This window comes from Salvelinus fontinalis, chromosome 37, assembly GCF_029448725.1.
Source record: "Salvelinus fontinalis isolate EN_2023a chromosome 37, ASM2944872v1, whole genome shotgun sequence".
Classification (NCBI taxonomy): domain Eukaryota; kingdom Metazoa; phylum Chordata; class Actinopteri; order Salmoniformes; family Salmonidae; genus Salvelinus; species Salvelinus fontinalis.
Window position 1 is genome coordinate 15,610,810 of NC_074701.1, and position 19,169 is coordinate 15,629,978.

Here is a 19,169-nt window from a genome sequence, read left to right on the forward strand (position 1 = left end):
CACACATAAGGGTGCTTGATTGATATTCATCTCAAATATGTTTCTCGACTCTAGGGAGGTTGAGATTTTGAGAAACAGTGCCAGGAATTGATCACACAATCAGTTTGTGAGTCCTGTGTGGAATAGAAAGGAAGGTTATTGGCAGAAGTGATGACTGTCTAATGGAGATAAACACAAACTGTGCCTGTCCCTTTAAGAGCTGGTCCTTGGCAGGTCTGTGTTGTTAAGTGAGGAGGTGGATCCCTGCCTGTCTTTATTCTGCTTCTGTTTCTTTGACAGGCTTTTTGATCAACAATCCCCTCCGTAATGTCTGCCTGCTCCTGCTCCTGAACATGTGTCTGTGTAGCTCTATTAGGTGTTTTTAATAGTTTGTGAGAGCATGTGTTCTTAATCATTCTACCTGAGGACTCTTATTCAGCGGTGAGGTGACCACCTTCAGCTCAGGTGTGTAACATACATACTGTGTGTGTGTGTGTGTGTGTGTGTGTGTGTGTGTGTGTGTGTGTGTGTGCGTGTGCGTGTGCGTGTGTGTGTGTGTGTTTAAATTATTGTAACCTTTTCTAGACAATATCTTGCATTGTTTTGCAAATGAACCAGAATCGGGATTGCTGATTAGGATGATACAGTGCATGAAAATGTGTGTAGGCACCTTGGTGAGTTATCTAACCATCTGGATGGTGCTTTTATGTTTACGCAAAATTGTGGCCTATAATTTGCATCCATCTCTGCATCTTCTTGTTCTACTTAAAATGGGATAAAAAAACATGTTGTGCCACGAACCTACATGGAAAATGCACATATCAATTACAGTAATGTAATAAGTAAGACGGTAATTACTGAATGAAACAAAACCAAGTTCATCTTCATTTTGATTAGATGCTATTTGTCAGCAGTGCAAATTTGTACAGTGTGGGTTTGATTGAATTCGACACAATGTGGTGACTGTTAGCATTTGAAAGTCAGCCTCTATGGTCTTGTTATCGTTCACGTTACCATGTGTGTACATGGTCTTTTCAATCAACAATTATAATTGTTGGATTACAGTCAGTATTCTGAATACTGAGATGGATGTTTTACCCTTGCCCTTGCCACTCCATTAGCGTTTCAGTGACGTGAGGACATGCTTCCAAATACAGTTGAAGTCGGAAGTTTACATACACCTTAGCCAAATACATTTAAACTCAGTTTTTCACAATTCCTGACATTTAATCCTAGTAAAAATTCCCTGTCTTAGGTCAGTTGGGATCACCACTTTATTTTAAGAATGTGAAATGTCAGAATAATAGTAGAGAGAATGATTTCTTTCAGCTTTTATTTCTTTCATCACATTCCCAGTGGGTCAGAAGTTTACATACACTCAATTAGTATTTGGTAGCATTGCCTTTAAATTGTTTAACTTGGGTCAAATGTTTCGGGTTCCACAAGCTTCCCACAATAAGTTGGGTGAATTTTAGCCCATTCCTCCCGAAAGAGCTAGTGTAACTGAGCCAGGTTTGTAGGCCTCCTTGCTCGCACACGCATTTTCAGTTCTGCCCACAAATTTTCAATAGAATTTCCGACCAAGCTTTAACTTCCTGACTGATGTCTTGAGATGTTGCTTCAATATATCCACATAATGTTCCTCCTCATGATGCCCTCTATTTTGTGAAGTGCACCAGTACCTCCTGCAGCAAAGCACCCCCACAACATGATGTTGCTACCCCCGTGCTTCACGGTTGGGATGGTGTTCTTCAGCTTGCAAACCTCCCCCCTTTTCCTCCAAACATAACGATGGTCATTATGGCCAAACAGTTCTATTTTTGTTTCATCAGACCAGAGGACATTTATCAAAAAAGTACGATCGTTGTCCCCATGTGCAGTTGCAAACCGTAGTCTGGCTTTTTTATGGCGGTTTTGGAGCAGTGGCTTTTTCCTTGCTGAGCAGCCTTTCAGGTTATGTTGATATAGGACTCGTTTTACTGTGGATATAGATACTTTTGTACCTGTTTCCTCCAGCATCTTCACAAGGTCGTTTGCTGTTGTTCTGGGATTGATTTGCACTTTTCTCACCAAAGTACGTTCATCTCTAGGAGACAGAACATGTCTCCTTCCTGAGCAGTATGACGCCTGCGTGGTCCCATGGTGTTTATACTTGCGTACTATTGTTTGTACAGATGAACGTGGTACCTTCAGGCGTTTGGAAATTGCTCCCAAGGATGAACCAGACTTGTGGAGGTCTACAATTTTTTTCTGGGGTCTTAGCTGATCTCTTTTGATTTTCCCATGATGTCAAGCAAAGAGGCACTGAGTTTGAAGGTAGGCCTTGACATACATCCACAGGTCCACCTCCAATTGACTCAAATGATGTAAATTAGCCTATCAGAAGCTTCTAAAGCCATGACATCATTTTCTGTAATTTTCCAAGCTGTTTAAAGGCACAGTCAAATTAGTGTATGTAAACGTCTGACCCACTGGAATTGTGATACAGTGAATTATAAGTGAAACAATCTGTCTGTAAACAATTGTTGGAAAAATTACTTGTGTCATGCATAAAGTCCTTACCGACTTGCCAAAACTATAGTTTGTTAACAAGAAATTTGTGGAATGGTTGAAAAAAGAGTTTTAATGACTCCAACCTAAGTGTATGTAAACTTCCGACTTCAACTGTAGCCTCACACAAATAGCACCTCCAATAAAGGGTTAATTATGAGACCAATTCCCACAGGAACAAATATTGAACAATTATGTTCAAACAGTTTCTGGGGAAAATGTGAATGCTGTTTCTCAACAGGAAATGTGTAAATGGTGGCAGGCTTGTGAAAGAAAGAAAACGATGGTGTCAAGAAAATCACAAGAGACCCTAAACTCACACCGGCTATGTCCTACAGATACACCATAGAGACAATCAGTCATTTACAGTTGCCACAGTGATAGAGCGACATTTAGCTAAAAAGACTATAAGTGAGTACAGGAGCGGGGTGAAGTACAGGTCAAAGTGTTTATGATTCCTGTGATCTGAAATATAACTTGATTCAGCAGTAGAGCACAAAACATTTATGTTATAACCAAGGGAGAAAGGGGACAGAAGGTACACCTTATTATTAATGAAGAGAGCTGCACTCAAGTCTCTATTTAAACCAGGTAACAGAGTGCATCTTGTGGAAGGTCTATTGAAGTCAGACCTGTAATCTGATTGATGAAGAGCCAGGCCCAGGATGAGACGTGCTGCCTGCTGTTGGTATGTCTCCTCCTCAAGCAGTTATACCCTCAGATCTCTCTGCCATTTTCTATCAACAAACTGACATAAGACACATGGAAAATGTATCTTCAGAAAGGAGAACAGGTGAGAAATGGAAGGATCTCAATGTCATAATGTAGATGTTGTGTCAGAAAGGCCAGTGCATGTTACATTTGGCATAGTTGGTCAGGTTTTTGTGAGCGTGGGAAACAAACCCATATGATTCATTTGTTGGGGTTGTATAACATTCTTGTCAACACTTGAGCCAGAACAGACAGCATAGCTGATAATTGACATGGAATCCAGAGCGTCAAGGACAATGGACTGTGGCTATTAAATGTGGCATGGGGAGAAAGCCCTCCTTATATGGAATTAAAACTCCTCTCAGGTTTCCCGTTCAAAGCAGGGCCCATGTTGGCTCGCATTAACAGTTCACAGAACTCCATTAGGCTGTAGCAGGAACAGAGAAGGGCCCAGTTGGTGCCCACAGCCACATTCACAACAGCCATTCAATGGAATCTCAGAATGACAATTGGGAGATTACTGTGAAGGATATGAAAACTCCATCCAAGGGTATGGCTGAAAAGTATAGCTCCTCGCTCCTCGCTCTTAGTTTGCTCCATTCCAGAAAGAGCTGGAAAGGTCAACTTGCCACTGCATAGAAAAGTGAGGACAGCGCCTTCATCTGGATAAGGCATTTAGATGGACCTAGATAGGACCTGGATAGGGTCGAGTCGGCCGACTACCAAGTGGATATCAAAAATGTAAGTTCAAGTGCTGTGTGGCGGCAATGCAAATGTGATATACCTGAGTCACTGCATACTCTAGCCATCTAAATGGTTTAACAGACCACTGTAAGCAAAGAGACCACGCTCACATGTCACATAGGTAACTAATAGCAACACGATATAAACACAGTTGGAGGAGCAGGTTTATCTACTAAGCTGAGATGCAGTATCACTGCACTGCTCTCAAGAAGCCATGATGATCAGTTATCTTTCTAACGGAAGTTAAGTGACAGTGTGTATGATGGCCCTGAGAGAGAGAGGTGGCACTGGAGTGGTGCGGTCTTGCTGTAAATGTCCAGTATTAAAGATTCACACAACAGTGTAAATTATTGAGTGAGTGTCTGTGGCCTGTCGAGCAGATCAGGTTTCTCTCAGTTTGATCTTTGGGGGGAGTTGGAGGAGTATTTTCGCATTCCTGACTAACTCCTGACTAACAGCACGCTTCATTTTGGTAGACTGAGCAAGCAAAGCCCCACTTCTGAGCTCTGGAACTACTGAGACATAGAGCTGAGTAATATGGGGAAAGAGATCTAGGCTGATACAAGGTTTTGTTGGAATCAGCAGTTGTAGGTGTCTCTCTCCAGGACCAACACTTGCCGTGGGATACCATCATGTCCGAGCTGATTTATAACTGGGACACCTGGTTAAGTGTCCTTTATCAGAACGATGACAGCAGAATAAGAGTTATGAGCCAAGATGTAATGACCCTGCAGGCCTCCGTGACGGAATTTCTCACTCCTGTTCTGTAACCTTTGGAGACCCCTTTGTGGTCATAATCACGTTTGCCTTATGGTAGAGATTTATGTCATGCCAAAGATAGATGTCCCTACATTCGAGTGTATTGGCACAAGGTAACCCCCTACAGCCTAAAGAGGAATCTTCTGTGCTCGGTTTCAGATCCCGTTTGCACCATGCCTCTGAGAGACTCAGTCACCCTGCTGCTCTGGAGTTGCTGTGTACTAATGCTCATCCACCAATGCGAGGCTCAAGGTAAGGTATTTGCTGCATGTCAATTGGTGCCCTCAAGTAGTCCGTGGCTCAATGCTAGCCAGTACCCATCCACTACAGAAGTGGATGTATACCGGTATATACTTATTATAGTACATATAAGTACTAATAGACAGAGAGCCCTGGCAACTGATACTGTATGCTGGGTAACTATCAGATTGAAGCCAAAGGCGCAATACGATTTCTGCTTGTTGATAAAAGTAAACAAAACTCTGTTAAAAACATGCATCAGAAGTAGTTTGATAAATAATTTTGAAATAAAATCTGAGTCAATCTAAAAAAGGAGCACACTTTATAATTTAAAAAAATATATATATTTTTGCGTGCAAAAACGAATGTTTTAGATCCGACTCAATAAAACAATGTTTAAAGCTTGAAGTACAAAGATTCTTAACTGTATTTCAATTTAAACTTTGAACATGGCTGGCTTGCATGGAACGGCAGGGACTGTTAACTTTATTAGGATCCGCGTTAGCTACTGCACGTGCAGCAGCTACTCTTCCTGGGGTCCACATAAAACATTCAAATACATGACAAAGTACAGAACAGTAATAGACAAGAAAAACAAAAGATATGACATTACATTCAAAAAACAAAAACAAGCATATATATATATATATAGGAAAGACACCAAGAGACAACAGTAATACTATTTACACACTATTCATATATACTGTGAGGGGACACACACACACTCTAATACACATACATTTTTTTGTATTGTTTGTATTATTTTTTACTGTTGTGTTGTTTGTATTTTGTTGTTTTACATTTCTGGGATTTTCCTTGTCTATCTGTGTTTTGTTACTTGTTTTGTGTTTTTTGTGGACCCCGGGAAGAGTAGCTGCTGCTTCTGCAAAAGTGAATGGGGATCCTAATAAACAAATCAAAATGTTGAATCAGTCATAATCTGCCCTCAGTATGGAGTGCAATAGCAGAGAAGTTTTTCTTTCCTTCTCCCTCCCTTGTGAACTCAACTGTGAAATTCCTGTCGGGTTACAGAATGTGATTAATTTTTGCGTTGGCCCCTTGGGGAGAGAAGGGGAACCGTGATGTGGTATGAGGCATTGTGTCAAGAGGTGTGTGACACGTGTCAGAGAACAGATGTCTGACCCTAGAGCGAGCGGCAGGAAAGCCCTCTGTCACAGCAGTAGCTACTAGCCATGGGGTTTGCTTTAAGGATAAAGGGTCGAACAGTCTTTCCCAACCCCGTCTGCGTCTTTAGGCCCCGCCAGGAGCCTCAGAGCCAGGGGATGGCGGCTGATGATCCCTACTCGGCCGTCTTGCCTAAATATTTTTCTAGCGCCGCAAGCAGCTGAGTGGATCCAGAGATTAAATGATCCTTAATTTCTCAGGGATCTGGTTACGACTCCCTCATCTCCTTCAGACACTGGTGGCCCCTCGCACGTCCCTCCTCACCTCCCCTTCCTCCTCAATCTGAACTTAGGGCACACACACATTCACACACTCCTTGGAGCGTGGGCTGGTGGCAGGCACACTGCCTGTCTGGGGATCAAAATGGAAGAAACCCAAACCTGTGCTGTGTGTATGACTGGCACCAGAGCTCTGGCCACGGCGCGAGCAGGGGAGGATGGGAGGGGGGATAAAGTTTCATGGCCAGGGTTAAATTTAGATCCCCCTGGTTTCAACACGGAGAGACTCGTGTGAACTACCCCCCCCAGAGGAGCACCGGGGAGCCCTGCAGGCCCTGGGGGCCAGCCTAGGGAAGAAAACAGCACCTGTCCCCCCATGATTAGATGGCAAATCAGAAGCTCTTAAATAACACTGCTCCAGACAAAGGGCATTGTGTTTAACAGTTGGTGGTCCAGTCATTATTTCCGTGATTATCATGGTGATACATAAGCTGGTGACAAGGCCCTGTCCAAGGCCTGGATACGTACGATATCACCAACAAGCATTCTATGAATGACAAGTTGACAACTTACAGTACACTGTATATAACGTTACACAGTTGTCATTATTTCTATTTTGACAATGCTTATATTATACAGATTTTTTTTGTTATCTTGCTCAATAATCAAGCAGCTGGGGACTTCGTCCTGATTAGTTCAGGACTATTTATCCTGATTCCAAGTCTTCCAGGAATCAGTCTGTTGCTGATTCTGAGCCCTGGGCCTATTTGGGGTCGTGTGTGCCTTCATGGTTCCAGGCTTAGCAGAGCTGGAGGGAACTTATTACAAGCACACAGAGCTCACCACAGGGACAGGGAATGGGGCAGACCAGACAGGCTTCCCTGGCAAATAGTGGCTGGGATTGGGCCACTCTGACTTGCTGCAGGGCCAGCAGCAGGAATGAGAGGCAGGCTGCTGTCCATGCCAGGAGGCTGACTTGTCTCATCAGTCTATCCACACTCTGCAGTGATCAGACGGCTGTCTGTCTGTGCACCATGGCCTGCTCATTCCCTCCCTATGGACATGTGCATGATGTGTGCCTTTGACGCACCCCCATCCTGCATACTCCTCCTCTCTGTCCCTCTCACTCTCTTCTCAATCATTGTGATGCTCACTGTGGCCCAACTCTTCCATCCCCTTAAACTCTCAATGTGTCTTTCTTCCCGCCAGATGTAACACAGTTCACACAGCGCATCAAGAGGCTTTGAAGTTTATTCTAATAAAAGGGAAATAGAATGGCCTCCATGTAGCTTTAACACTAGGGAGGATGAGAAATCAGAGAGCTCTCTGCTCTTCAGCAAACAACAGAAATATGCTCCCATCCTAACCTGAGGCACTGGCAGCATGGGATAAATGGCATCTGAAGGATTGCTGATGGTGTGTACTGTGACATCCGCTGTGCCATTTCAGGACACTGTACAGGCCGGGCAAATGGCTGGATCACGGGTCAATTCAACTGTAATTGCTTTGCTTTGCGTACACAGTAGCATTTAAACCAATTTATTTCCTATGGTCCTATAAAATTGCTAAATGTTTCTAGATAGACATGCATATGTATGGGCAGGTTTAATTAGATTCAGCCCCAAGTCATATAAGATGCCACATCTCTTAATGCTTGTTGTTATATTGAATGAAACATGCTTTTAAAAGAGCACAGTTTCATTTTTGAATGCCAAAAACATAAATAAGGTCTCTGAAAATATAACAGCTCACTGCAGTATTCCCCATTGTCTATGGGATTTATTGTTTTAATAACTTGCCTGTTTAGAATAGATGAGCTAATACTGGGCTTTCCCAGCTGTCCGCATTTAAGAGATGACGGTTTCTGAACTGCTTCACCATTCTCAGATAACAGTTAGTACTTCTCAGCTGTTCCCGCGATGGCGATGGGAAAGCCTTTCATTGTTCAAGGTCCGCTATGTTCCCACGGACACAGGGCTTACCTCAAGCCCACTGTCGTGTTGTTCATGGAAAATGCCTGCCATTCCACATCAAACCAATGAGTGTCTGCATTGTATGCATACGCAACCGCAGGATAAACCAATTGTCTTCTGGTACAGATTATAATTTTGCCAAAGTTACAACTATTCTAAATGTTGAGATGTGAAAACGGAACAAAAGGACGAAATATAGTCAGTTGAGCTGAGAAACTAAAGCTAACAACACAGGCTATACTAAAACATTTCCTACTGTATATTAAAGACAGAATTTGTATAAGTTACTGTTTGGGAACAAAATGTAATATAGGCTGTTGTAAGAACACTGCTCTAAAAATCCCTCAAAGTCCACCTCTCTATAGTGAGAGGGTTAGGATGTGTATAGTACTACAGTGTGGGAGTGTTTGTGAATTCCAGTGGGGTTTGGGCAGAGTTTGTGCGGGTGGAGACATGACTGCACGGCATTCTTCTCCTCCCACCGCACACGCTCCCCTCGTGCTGCTTACTGCTACACACGCACCCCACACACCCTACCTGGCAAACCCCCATTATTTACCAAAGCCAAATGCAGACAGTACATTGGTATGCCTAAGGCCAGCCAAATCCACTAGTAACAACTGAGGACAATAACAGATAACTCACATATCCCTTTAGCAGTAGTTCAAATGCTTGCCAGTTCAAGGGGATGTTTAATAACTCAGCAATGCAGCTGTATTTTCCTTTCTGAAACCAATAGCATATAACTCATAGTCAGATACAATCATATAAAACCCCAAGTCAAATCAAACTGTGTGCCTCATCATGTGGGCTTCGTCTAACCTCGTCACCACTCCCCCGAAATCTGTCTGGTGGACGAGGCTGGCTTCGACTGACATTTTTTTCACTGTTGTTTCATCATAACAAATGAGTCGCCCTGTAAGGCAGATCCTCAGATGCCTGTCTGTCTGTCTGAGCAGCAGCTCAAAGTTCCCGAGCAGTTGCACTGAGGAGTCATCGCACAGTCTCCGTGGAAGACACGCTCTTGTAAAGAAACACTGCGCACACGGACGACCGACTGCCTAGGGTTAGAGGTCAAAGTATCATCAGCGTCCCATCGAGCCCTGAAATCCCTCAAGCATCACTCAAACAGAGGTCATTCAGATAAGCTTATTCTGACTTTACAATTATCGAACCGCGAGTGTATTTTTCAGATACTGTTGTGTTAGAAATGGTTGTGGTAGAAAATGTATGCGCGCATGACTGTAAGTATATATTATATTAGGAATTAACTCACTGAATTCAATTGAGTTTTATAGAGCATCAAATGTATTTATTATCAACTGCTGGAGGAATAAAGCTGTGGGGTTTATGCTTACAAACAGCAGAAATATCACAGATAAAGCAAATGAATCTGTTCCGTGGGTAATAGCCGTATCTAATCAATGACAAGTATTGCGTCTGAACGTCAGGATATTACTGGCACATCTGGGATCTTTCTCTGAAATGACTGTTTCCTTTCTCTTACAGCTCTAAACTGCACGTGTAATGTGACCAATAGTCGGTGTGACGGGAATGTGGTGTGCAGGTAAGGAGAAACTTGATGAAAGATGCATCCATCTTTAACATGTCTAAAGTATGATACAGTGCCTTCGGAAAGTATTCAGACCCCTTGACTTTTTCCACAATTTGTGAGTTTACAGCCTTACTCTAAAATGTATTAAATTGTTGTTTTTCCTCATCAATCAGCACACGATGCCCCATAATGACAAAGCAAAAACAGCTTTTTAGACATTTTTGCTAATTTATAAAAAGTTTAAACAGAAATTTCACATTTACATTAATATTCAGACCCATTCCTCGGTGCTGTGTTGAAGCACCTTCGGCAGCAATAACAGCCTCGAGTCTTCTTGGGTATGACTCTACAAGCTTGGCACACCTATATTTGGGGAATTTCTTCCATTCTTCTCTGCAGATCCTCTCAAGCTTTGTCAGGTTAGATGGGGAGCGTTGCTGCACAGATATGTTCAGGTCTCTCCAGAGATGCTCGATCGGGTTCAAGTCCGGGCTCTGGCTGGGCCACTCAAGGACATTCAAAAACTTGTCCCAAAGCCACACCTGCGTTGTCTTGGCTGTGTGCTTAGTGTCGTTATCCTGTTGGAAGGTGAACCTTTGCCCCAGTCTGAGGTCCTGAGCGCTCTGGAGCAGGTTTTCATCAAGGATCACTCTGTACTTTGCTTCGTTCATCTTTGCCTCGATCCTGACTAGTCTCCCAGTCCCTGCCACTGGAAAACACCCCCACAGCATGATGTTGCCACCATGCTTCACCATAAGGATGGTGCCAGGTTTCCTCCAAATGTGACACTTGGCATTCAGGCCAAAGAGTTGAATCCTGGTTTCATCAGACCAGAGAATCGTGTTTCTCATGGTCTGAGAGTCTTTAGGTGCCTTTTGGAAAACTCCAAGCCAACTGTCATGTGCCTTTACTGAGGAGTGGCTTCCGTCTGGCCACTCTACCATAAAGGCCTGATTGGTGGAGTGCTGCAGAGATGTTTGTCCTTCTGGAAGGTTCTCCCATCTCCACAGAGGAACTCTAGAGCTCTGTCAGAGTGACTATCGGGTTCTTGGTCACCTCCCTGACCAAGGTCCTTCTCCCCCGATTGCTAAGTTTGGCCAGGAGGCCAGCTCTAGGAAGAGTCTTGGTGGTTTCAAACCTCTTCCATTTAAGAATGATGGAGCCCACTGTGTTCTTGGGGACCTTCAATGCTGCCGAAATTGTTTGGTACCCTTCCCCAGATCTGTGCCTCGACACAATCCTGTCTCGGAGCTCTACAGACAATTCCTTCGATCTCATGGCTTGGTTTTTGCTCTGACATGCACTGTCAACTGTGGGACCTTATATAGACAGGTGTGTGCCTTTCCAAATCATGTCTTTCCAAATCAAATCAATTGAAATATCTCAGGTGAACTCCAATCAAGTTGTAGAAACATCTCAAGGATGATCAATGGAAACAGGATGCACCTGAGATCAATATCGAGTCTCATAGCAAAGGGTCTGAATACTTATGTAAATAAGGTATTTAATTTATTTTTTTTGCAAACATTTCTAAAAACCTGTAGATTGCTGTGGATTTTTCTTATTTAATCAATTTTAGAACAAGGCATTAACGTAATAAAGTGGAAAAAGTCAAGGAGTCTGAATACTTTTCAATGCACTGTATATCTTAATGTGTTGCCTATGACAAGCATACAGTTGAAGTCGGAAGTTTACATACACCTTAGCCAAATACATTTAAACTCCGTTTTTCACAATTCCTGACATTTAATCCTTGTAAAAATTCCCCGTCTTAGGTCAGTTAGGATCACCACTTTATTTTAAGAATGTGAAATGTCAGAATAATAGTAGAGGGAATTATTTCTTTCAGCTTTTATTTCTTTCATCACATTCCCAGTGGGTCAGAAGTTTACATACACTCATTTAGTATTTGGTAATATTGCCTTTAAATTGTTTAACTTCGGTCAAACGCTTCAGGTAGCCTTCCACAAGCTTCCCACAATAAGTTGGGTGAATTTTGGTCCATTCCTTCTGACAGAGCTCGCACCAGTTAGCTGGTGTAACTGAGTCAGGTTTGTAGGCCTCCTTGTTCGCACACGCTTTTTCAGTTCTCCCCACAAATTTTCAATAGGATTGAGGTCAGGGCTTTGTGATGGCCAATCCAATACCTTGACTTTGTTGTCCTTAAGCCATTTTGCCACAACTTTGGAAGTATGATGTATGATGTCAATGTCCATTTGGAAGACCCATTTGCAAACAAGCTTTAACTTCTTGACTGATGTCTTGAGATGTTGCTTCAATATATCCACATACTTTTGCTTCCTCATGATGCCATCTATTTTGTGAAGTGCACCAGTTCCTCCTGCAGCAAAGCACCTCCACAACATGATACTGGATGGTCATTATGGCCAAACAGTTCTATTTTTGTTTCATCAGACCAGAGGACATTTCTCCAAAAAGTACACATGTCCCCATGTGCAGTTGCAAACCGTAGTCTGGCCTTAAAATGGCGGTTTTTGAGCAGTGACTTCTTCCTTGCTGAGCGGCCTTTCAGGTTATGTCGATATAGGACTCTTTTTACTGTAGATACCTTTGTACCTGTTTCCTCCAGCGTCTTCACAAGGTCCTTTGTTGTTGTTCTGGGATTGATTTGCACTTTTCGCACCAAAGTACGTTCATCTCTAGGAGACAGAACGCGTCTCCTTCCTGAGCGGTATGACGCCTGTGTGGTCCCATGGTGTTTATATTTGCGTATTATTTTTTGTACAGATGAACGTGGTATCTATCTTCAGGCGTTTGGAAATTCCTCATGGATGAACCAGACTTGTGGAGGTCTACAATTCTTTTTTCTGAGGTCTTGGCTGATTTCTTTTGATTTTCCCATGATGTTGAGCAAAGAGGCACGGAGTTTGAAGGTAGACCTTGAAATACATCCACAGGTACACTTCCAATTGACTCAAACAATGTCAATTAGCCTATCAGAAGCTTCTAAAGCCATGGCATCATTTCCTGGAATTTTCCAAGCTGTTTAAAGGCACAGTCAACTTAGTGTATGTAAACTTCTGACCCACTGGAATTGTGACATTGTGAATTATAAGTGAAATAATCTGTCTGTAAACAATTGTCGGAAAAATGACTTGTGTCATGCACAAAGTAGATTTCCTAACCGACTTGTCAAAACTATCATTTGTTAACTAGAAATTTGTGGAGTGGTTGAAAAACGAGTTTTAATGACTCCAACCTAAGTGTATGTAAACGTCCAACTTCAACTGTATATGACAAACATATAAAGCCATCATTCAGGCCCACGATATTCTGGTGTCGATTATGTCCTTTAGAGCGGGTCACACTCACAAAATCTATGGAGTGCATTCTACGAAAGAACATTCTAATGTTCATATTTATGTGCCTCACAGATACTGTACAGAGCAGCGCATTGCAAAAGTTATTTTGTTAAGTATGGGCGCCCTCCTGTGTCCATTGCGGAGGGTAAGAGTGGCCCTGCAATTTTTGATTATGCCACTGTATATAACTGTATATCAGTGGAGGCTTCTGAGGGGAGGACGGCTCATAATAATGGCTGGAATGGAGTGAATGGAATGGCATCAAACCATGTATTTGATGTGTTTGATATCATTCCACTGATTCCGCTCCAGCCATTACCATGAGCCCATCCTCCCCAATTAAGGTGGCACCAACCTCCTGTGCTGTATATCTCCATCATGAGGCTGTGTTGGCTATAGAGATGAGAGCTGATCTAACTGGCTGTGCTGTATTCCAGGTGTGACCCGGGTTGGGAGGGGCAGCAGTGCGACGTCTGTGTGAGAATGCCAGGCTGTGTCCATGGATCGTGTCACCAACCCTGGCAATGCACCTGCGAGCCTGGATGGGCAGGGCGCTTCTGCGACAAAGGTGACAGAACATATTTGTATGTATCAGACCATCATAATTGTATTTGTTCAGTGAGTGGTAGAGCGGTACGTATTCACCGCTTCTCTCCTCTGCTTCAGATATCCATGTGTGTACAAATGAGGCACCTTGTCAGAACGGTGCCACTTGTTACGCCAACGTTTCAGGGGAATACTCCTGCCTCTGCCCCGAGGGATTTCACGGGAGGAACTGCGAGCACAAGACAGGACCCTGTCATAAGACCGGCAGGTCAGTTCAATTAGCAACACACTCGAAAACAATCTATGGAACAAGTTTGTCTCAGGCCTACTGCTTCTGCCTTAATCAAAACAAATCACAAGTTCAACCCCAACCAGTGACTCAACATACAGGAATGAGTGGTCATTTTAGACTTTCCAACGGGAAACTAGCTACACTATTAGTGTGTGTAAATTACAATAAATCAGTTGTTCTCTCAATGAGTGTGTTTCAGTGTGTGTGGGGGTTTTGACTGTGTGGTGTCCCAGCTGGTCCCCTGATGGCAGTCAAAAACATGCAGACTGGCGCGGGCCACGTAGCAGCCTGGTCAATTTGTATCCACTGGAGAGCAATCATGTGATTTAATGGGATCATTATGGGCCAAGTGAGTGGCCTCTAGTGCTAACAAACACATTGAAGCCAGGCATCTACACTACAGCCCCCATTGAGTTCCCAAATCACTGGCTAAATGGTTACCAGGGAAACGATACAGGCCAAGGCACAGACTCTGGGGCAGATTTGTCTTAAAGTGCCAAATCAATGCCTGATTGAATGTAATCAGTGATCATCACAGAGTAAGCGCCACACATTTACTTACGAATCAGTTGGATGTCCAGGCCCATATGAACAGGCTTGGGTTAAGTAATCAATTCAGCACTGAAAATCTATTCAGTTATTCAGATCATTTACCTCAGGGTTTTTAGTGCTTATGTTGTCTTTATCTTTCAGGTCTTCATGTAAGAATGGCGGGCAGTGTGAGGACAGTGGCGGTTATGCTCCAGAGCTCTCCTGCCGCTGCCTGGCAGGCTTCACCGGGCCACGTTGCGAGAACAACATGGACGACTGCCTGATGCGCCCTTGTGGTAACGGTGCCACCTGCCTGGATGGCATCAACCGCTTCTCCTGCCTCTGTCCCGAGGGCTTCACGGGCCGGTTCTGCACCGTCAACCTGGATGACTGTGCCAGCCAACCTTGCCTTAATGGAGGACGCTGCCTGGACCGTGCCAGCACCTTCCACTGCTTCTGCAAGCCTGGGTTCACTGGCAGGACCTGCGAGGTGCCCTTAAGGAGCCCAGAGAGCCAAGCGCCCATCAGCAGCTCCCGTGACTGGGCTGGGGGAGGTGGGGGCTGGGGAAGGGTAACACAGTCCAGGCCAGACCAGGACATCACGAGGGGGGACAATAATAGTGGAGACAGGCTGCTGAAGATCTCTGTGAAGGAGGTTGTGACCCAGTGGGGGTCGTCTGGCCTGTCAGAGGTGCAGCTCATCACCCTCCTGGTGCTGGGGGGCATGACACTTGCCGTGGTGGTGCTCACAGCTGGCTTGGTGCTGAGGGGGCATTGGCAGGACCACTGTGCAAGCTGCCGGTGCGGCCCCACCCCCCGCCTGCACCCGCTGAAACACCGAGACCGCCAGCCGCCCCCGCAGAGCCACCTAGTCACAGTGGAGCAGGAGTGTAAGATCAGCTTCCTGCACACGCCCACAGCCCCAGAACTGGAGAAGAAGAAACTGAACACTGAGGTGATTTAGGTTATGTTTACTACCTCCACAGCCCTGAACATAGGACACAGACTGCTCTCAGCAGAGGGAAAGCCATGCTTTTATCCCAGCCCTGCCTCCATGACTGATTTTCTTCAGTACTGACAGTCAAAATACAGACAACATACCGACCTAGGTATCGATACCTAAAGAGACGCAGGACCAAGAAGGGACCAGTGGGTCTGTTCAAGGGTAAATGTTAGGAGTGTCAAACACATTCTCCTAACAAAAGGAGGAATATGACGGATTTTTTGTTGACCACAGGGGTAAAGTGGAGGTACATCATGAGAAATATACTCAAGTCATTTGTCCGTCCTCAAAATCAGCTGATTCGGTTTCTTGGCATGAACTGCATGTAAGACAGGCCTACTGACAGACAGCTTTGGAATGCAAGCCAAGACAATGCCCTTATTATGTCAACCTAATTGGTTTACTGGTATTTGTCACTGCTGTTCTCATCACGATATTAGGCCAAAATGTTAGACATGAATGAATCTACCCTTATTTTTCCAAATGGGCTCTGACCTCGGAACAAGCTCTGCAGTGAGCAGAATTCAGACATGCAGACAAATGATTGCCTGAGTTCATGTTGTTTTAACAGTGTACTTTCTATACCACAGACTAAAGAACTGCAACACCTCAACACCTACTTAATTTAAGTAACTGTCCAGTGTTTCCAGATGTCTATGAAATATGACCTATACTTAATTACAATATGAGTCAAATAGTTTTCCTTCCAAAAAAGTGTAATTATGTATGTAAAAACATCTGCTTTTCTGTATTGGAATGGTGTGGGCGTACCCCATAGAGTTAGATAGAGGCACGGGCATTGCCATTTAGGGCTTTCAACATTTTAAGGTAGTCAACAGGGTTGTACTTTCTATGGGTTACGGAAGGATCACATGATTCCATCCAGGTCATCAGGAGGGATCAGCCAATGAATTATACTTGTGAGAAAACACTAGGTGGCCGTATGTACCTTTTCGGTTTGTTTGTCAACTCATAGACGTAGCAGAAGAAAATGGACTACTTCAAAATAAAGATGGCCTTAATGGTGCTGCCTGTGCGCTCACAGATGCCATCATGGGACATACACTGAGTATACAAAACATTAGGAACCCCTGGTCTTTCCATGACATAGACTGACCAGGTGAATCCAGGTGAAAGCTATGATCCCTTATTGATGTCACTTGTTAAATCCACTTCAATCAGTGTAGTTGAAGGGTAGGAGACAGGTTAAAGAAGGACTTTTAAACCTTGAGACAATTGAGACATGGATTGTGTATGTGTGCCATTCAGAGGGTGAATGGACGAGACAACAGATTTAAGTGTCTTTGAACTGGGTATGGTAATAGGTGCCAGGCGCACCGGTTTGAGTGTGTCAAGAACTGCAACACTGCTGGGTTTTTCACACTCAACAGTTTCCCATGTGTATCAAGAATGATCCAAAAGACCCAAAGGACATCCAGACAACTTGACATAACTGAGGGAAGCATTGGAGTCAGCATGGGCCAGCATCCCTGTGGAACGCTTTCGACACCTTGTAGAGTCCATGCCCTGACAAATTGATTTTTTTCTGAGGGAAAGATGTTCCTAATGTTTTGTACACTCAGTGTTTATAAAGATGATATCTCAATCTATCACTGTGGAGTAACCCAACAACAGAATGATGTGAGTGTATACCGGTCATTAAAAATATGAATGTGTAGACCGCTGATTGGAAAGCTCATCCTTCTCTATGAGGAAATAGCAAGCATTTTTTAAATATTCTGTTTGAGATACACATTTGAGGTGGGGACTTCGTGTTTTTTTAATTGATTTATGCTTTGGCCACATGAGTATAGGATGAGTCAACAACATTATTTGGGTATGAGTTAACAGAATATGAACTTTTAAGAGTGAGATTTTCACTGGACAGTTACTTTAAGTTATAATTGTATCATTTTGTAAAAAGTAATATTCTGTCAACACTGAAAATGTATTCGTGACCTGTTGACTTCTGTATGGTGTTTAATAGCGAATAACAATATGGATTTGCTCAACAGTATTTTGAAGTTGTACATTTTATTTATTTTCTGTAATTTATTTGTAGAATGTGGTCTATTTGCAATGAGTCTTATTTTTTTTATACTGAATTGTCTGCAATAAAGTTGTGAACTGTTTCCTGTACAAAGTGCCGTAATGACTGCCAAAATGCTTCCACTTCAGTGTAGATAGAGCCAGGATACAGATAACAAGTACAGAAGATCTAAGAACACATACCTGGCTTTATCCCTAAATTACATGACCGCAGCGTGACAGGTCAATTCAATCAAACAATTGAAAACAACACATTGATCGTCCATTTACCTATGATATTGTCCCTTCTTTGCTACAAGGTGTCAAATCTATATAAAAAAAGCATTCTGAATGTCTATTTTCCAGGAGACAAACACCAATGGTTCAGACTTAGCACTTTATACCATCACTGTTATAGACCTGCAGTCTTTTCTAGGAAGCAATTGTTTCTACATAATTTGAGACTTACCCTTTTAGTTTCCCTGAATCTCTGTGCTCTTATCCCACCATCAACATTTGCTCAGCTCCCAAGCCCCTGAATTTACCAAATAATGCCCGGTGGGGGTGAAATGTGACCTGACCCCAACCTGACATAATATCCAGCAGAGGAAGTTACGGAGATCCCAAGAATAACCTGAAACTAGAGTCCTCACTTCCTGTGGGAAAGAGCTCCAGACAGTTTCCCTCCTCAGGTTCACCACACAGGAATGATAGAGCTACTCTGTAACATGCATGTCATCACAACACAAGTTACCGTAAGATAGCATTGTTGGAATCAATGTTAGAACACACCAAAATTACTGCCATTTTACCAATTGAAAAGTCAGGCCCTGGACCAAACACACAATAAGATCAATAACATCAATCAATTATTCCAGAGCTAGCCAGCTGAAGAGTTCCATCAGCCACTCCTGGGCTACAATCACCTATTCGGACCCGTTTTACTGCCGATGCGGAGCCCAACCGGGCCTTCACGACTGGACTACCGACGTTATCTGCCCGTGGGAGTTATCCAACTGGCCCCTCCGTCGCGACGTAACCTGAACGCCCATCTGTGGCCCGCTAATTGTTAGCGGTCTTATCAGCTGCTATCTGAATAGGTCTATCGGACAATTTTCTTGGGCCACTATAACTATAACTATTTTGCCAATTGGATTGGTCCCCTCTACCACACGGAACCCCACTAATCTACCGACGGAAACGCACGAGGTGGCTATAAACATCTTCTGCCAGCTTGCTACCCATGGCCCGGCTAGCTGTCTGAATCGCTGTGACCCCAACCAACCTCACTACTCACTGGACCCTTATGATCACTCGGCTAAGCATGCCTCTCCTTAATGTCAATATGCCTTGTCCATTGCTGTTCTGGTTAGTGTTTATTGGCTCATTTCACTGTAGAGCCTCTAGCCCTGCTCATTATACCTTATCCAACCTTTCAGTTCCCCCACCCACACATGCGATGACATCACCTGGTTTCAATTATGTTTCTAGAGACAATATCTCTCTCATCATCACTCAATGCCTAGCTTTAC

General features: G+C 43.7%; 1 protein-coding gene across 1 annotated transcript; it reads left to right on the top strand.

Annotated features, from left to right (window-relative positions):
• Positions 1-278: 278 nt before the first annotated feature.
• dlk2 (delta-like 2 homolog (Drosophila)) lies at positions 279-17,741 on the top strand. The gene is made up of 6 exons (XM_055902086.1): positions 279-444; positions 4,903-4,995; positions 9,869-9,926; positions 13,675-13,805; positions 13,904-14,051; positions 14,769-17,741. The coding sequence occupies exons 2-6, from the start codon at positions 4,917-4,919 to the stop codon at positions 15,568-15,570; spliced, it is 1,218 nt and encodes a 405-aa protein (XP_055758061.1). The 5' UTR covers positions 279-444; positions 4,903-4,916; the 3' UTR covers positions 15,571-17,741.
• Positions 17,742-19,169: the final 1,428 nt, after the last annotated feature.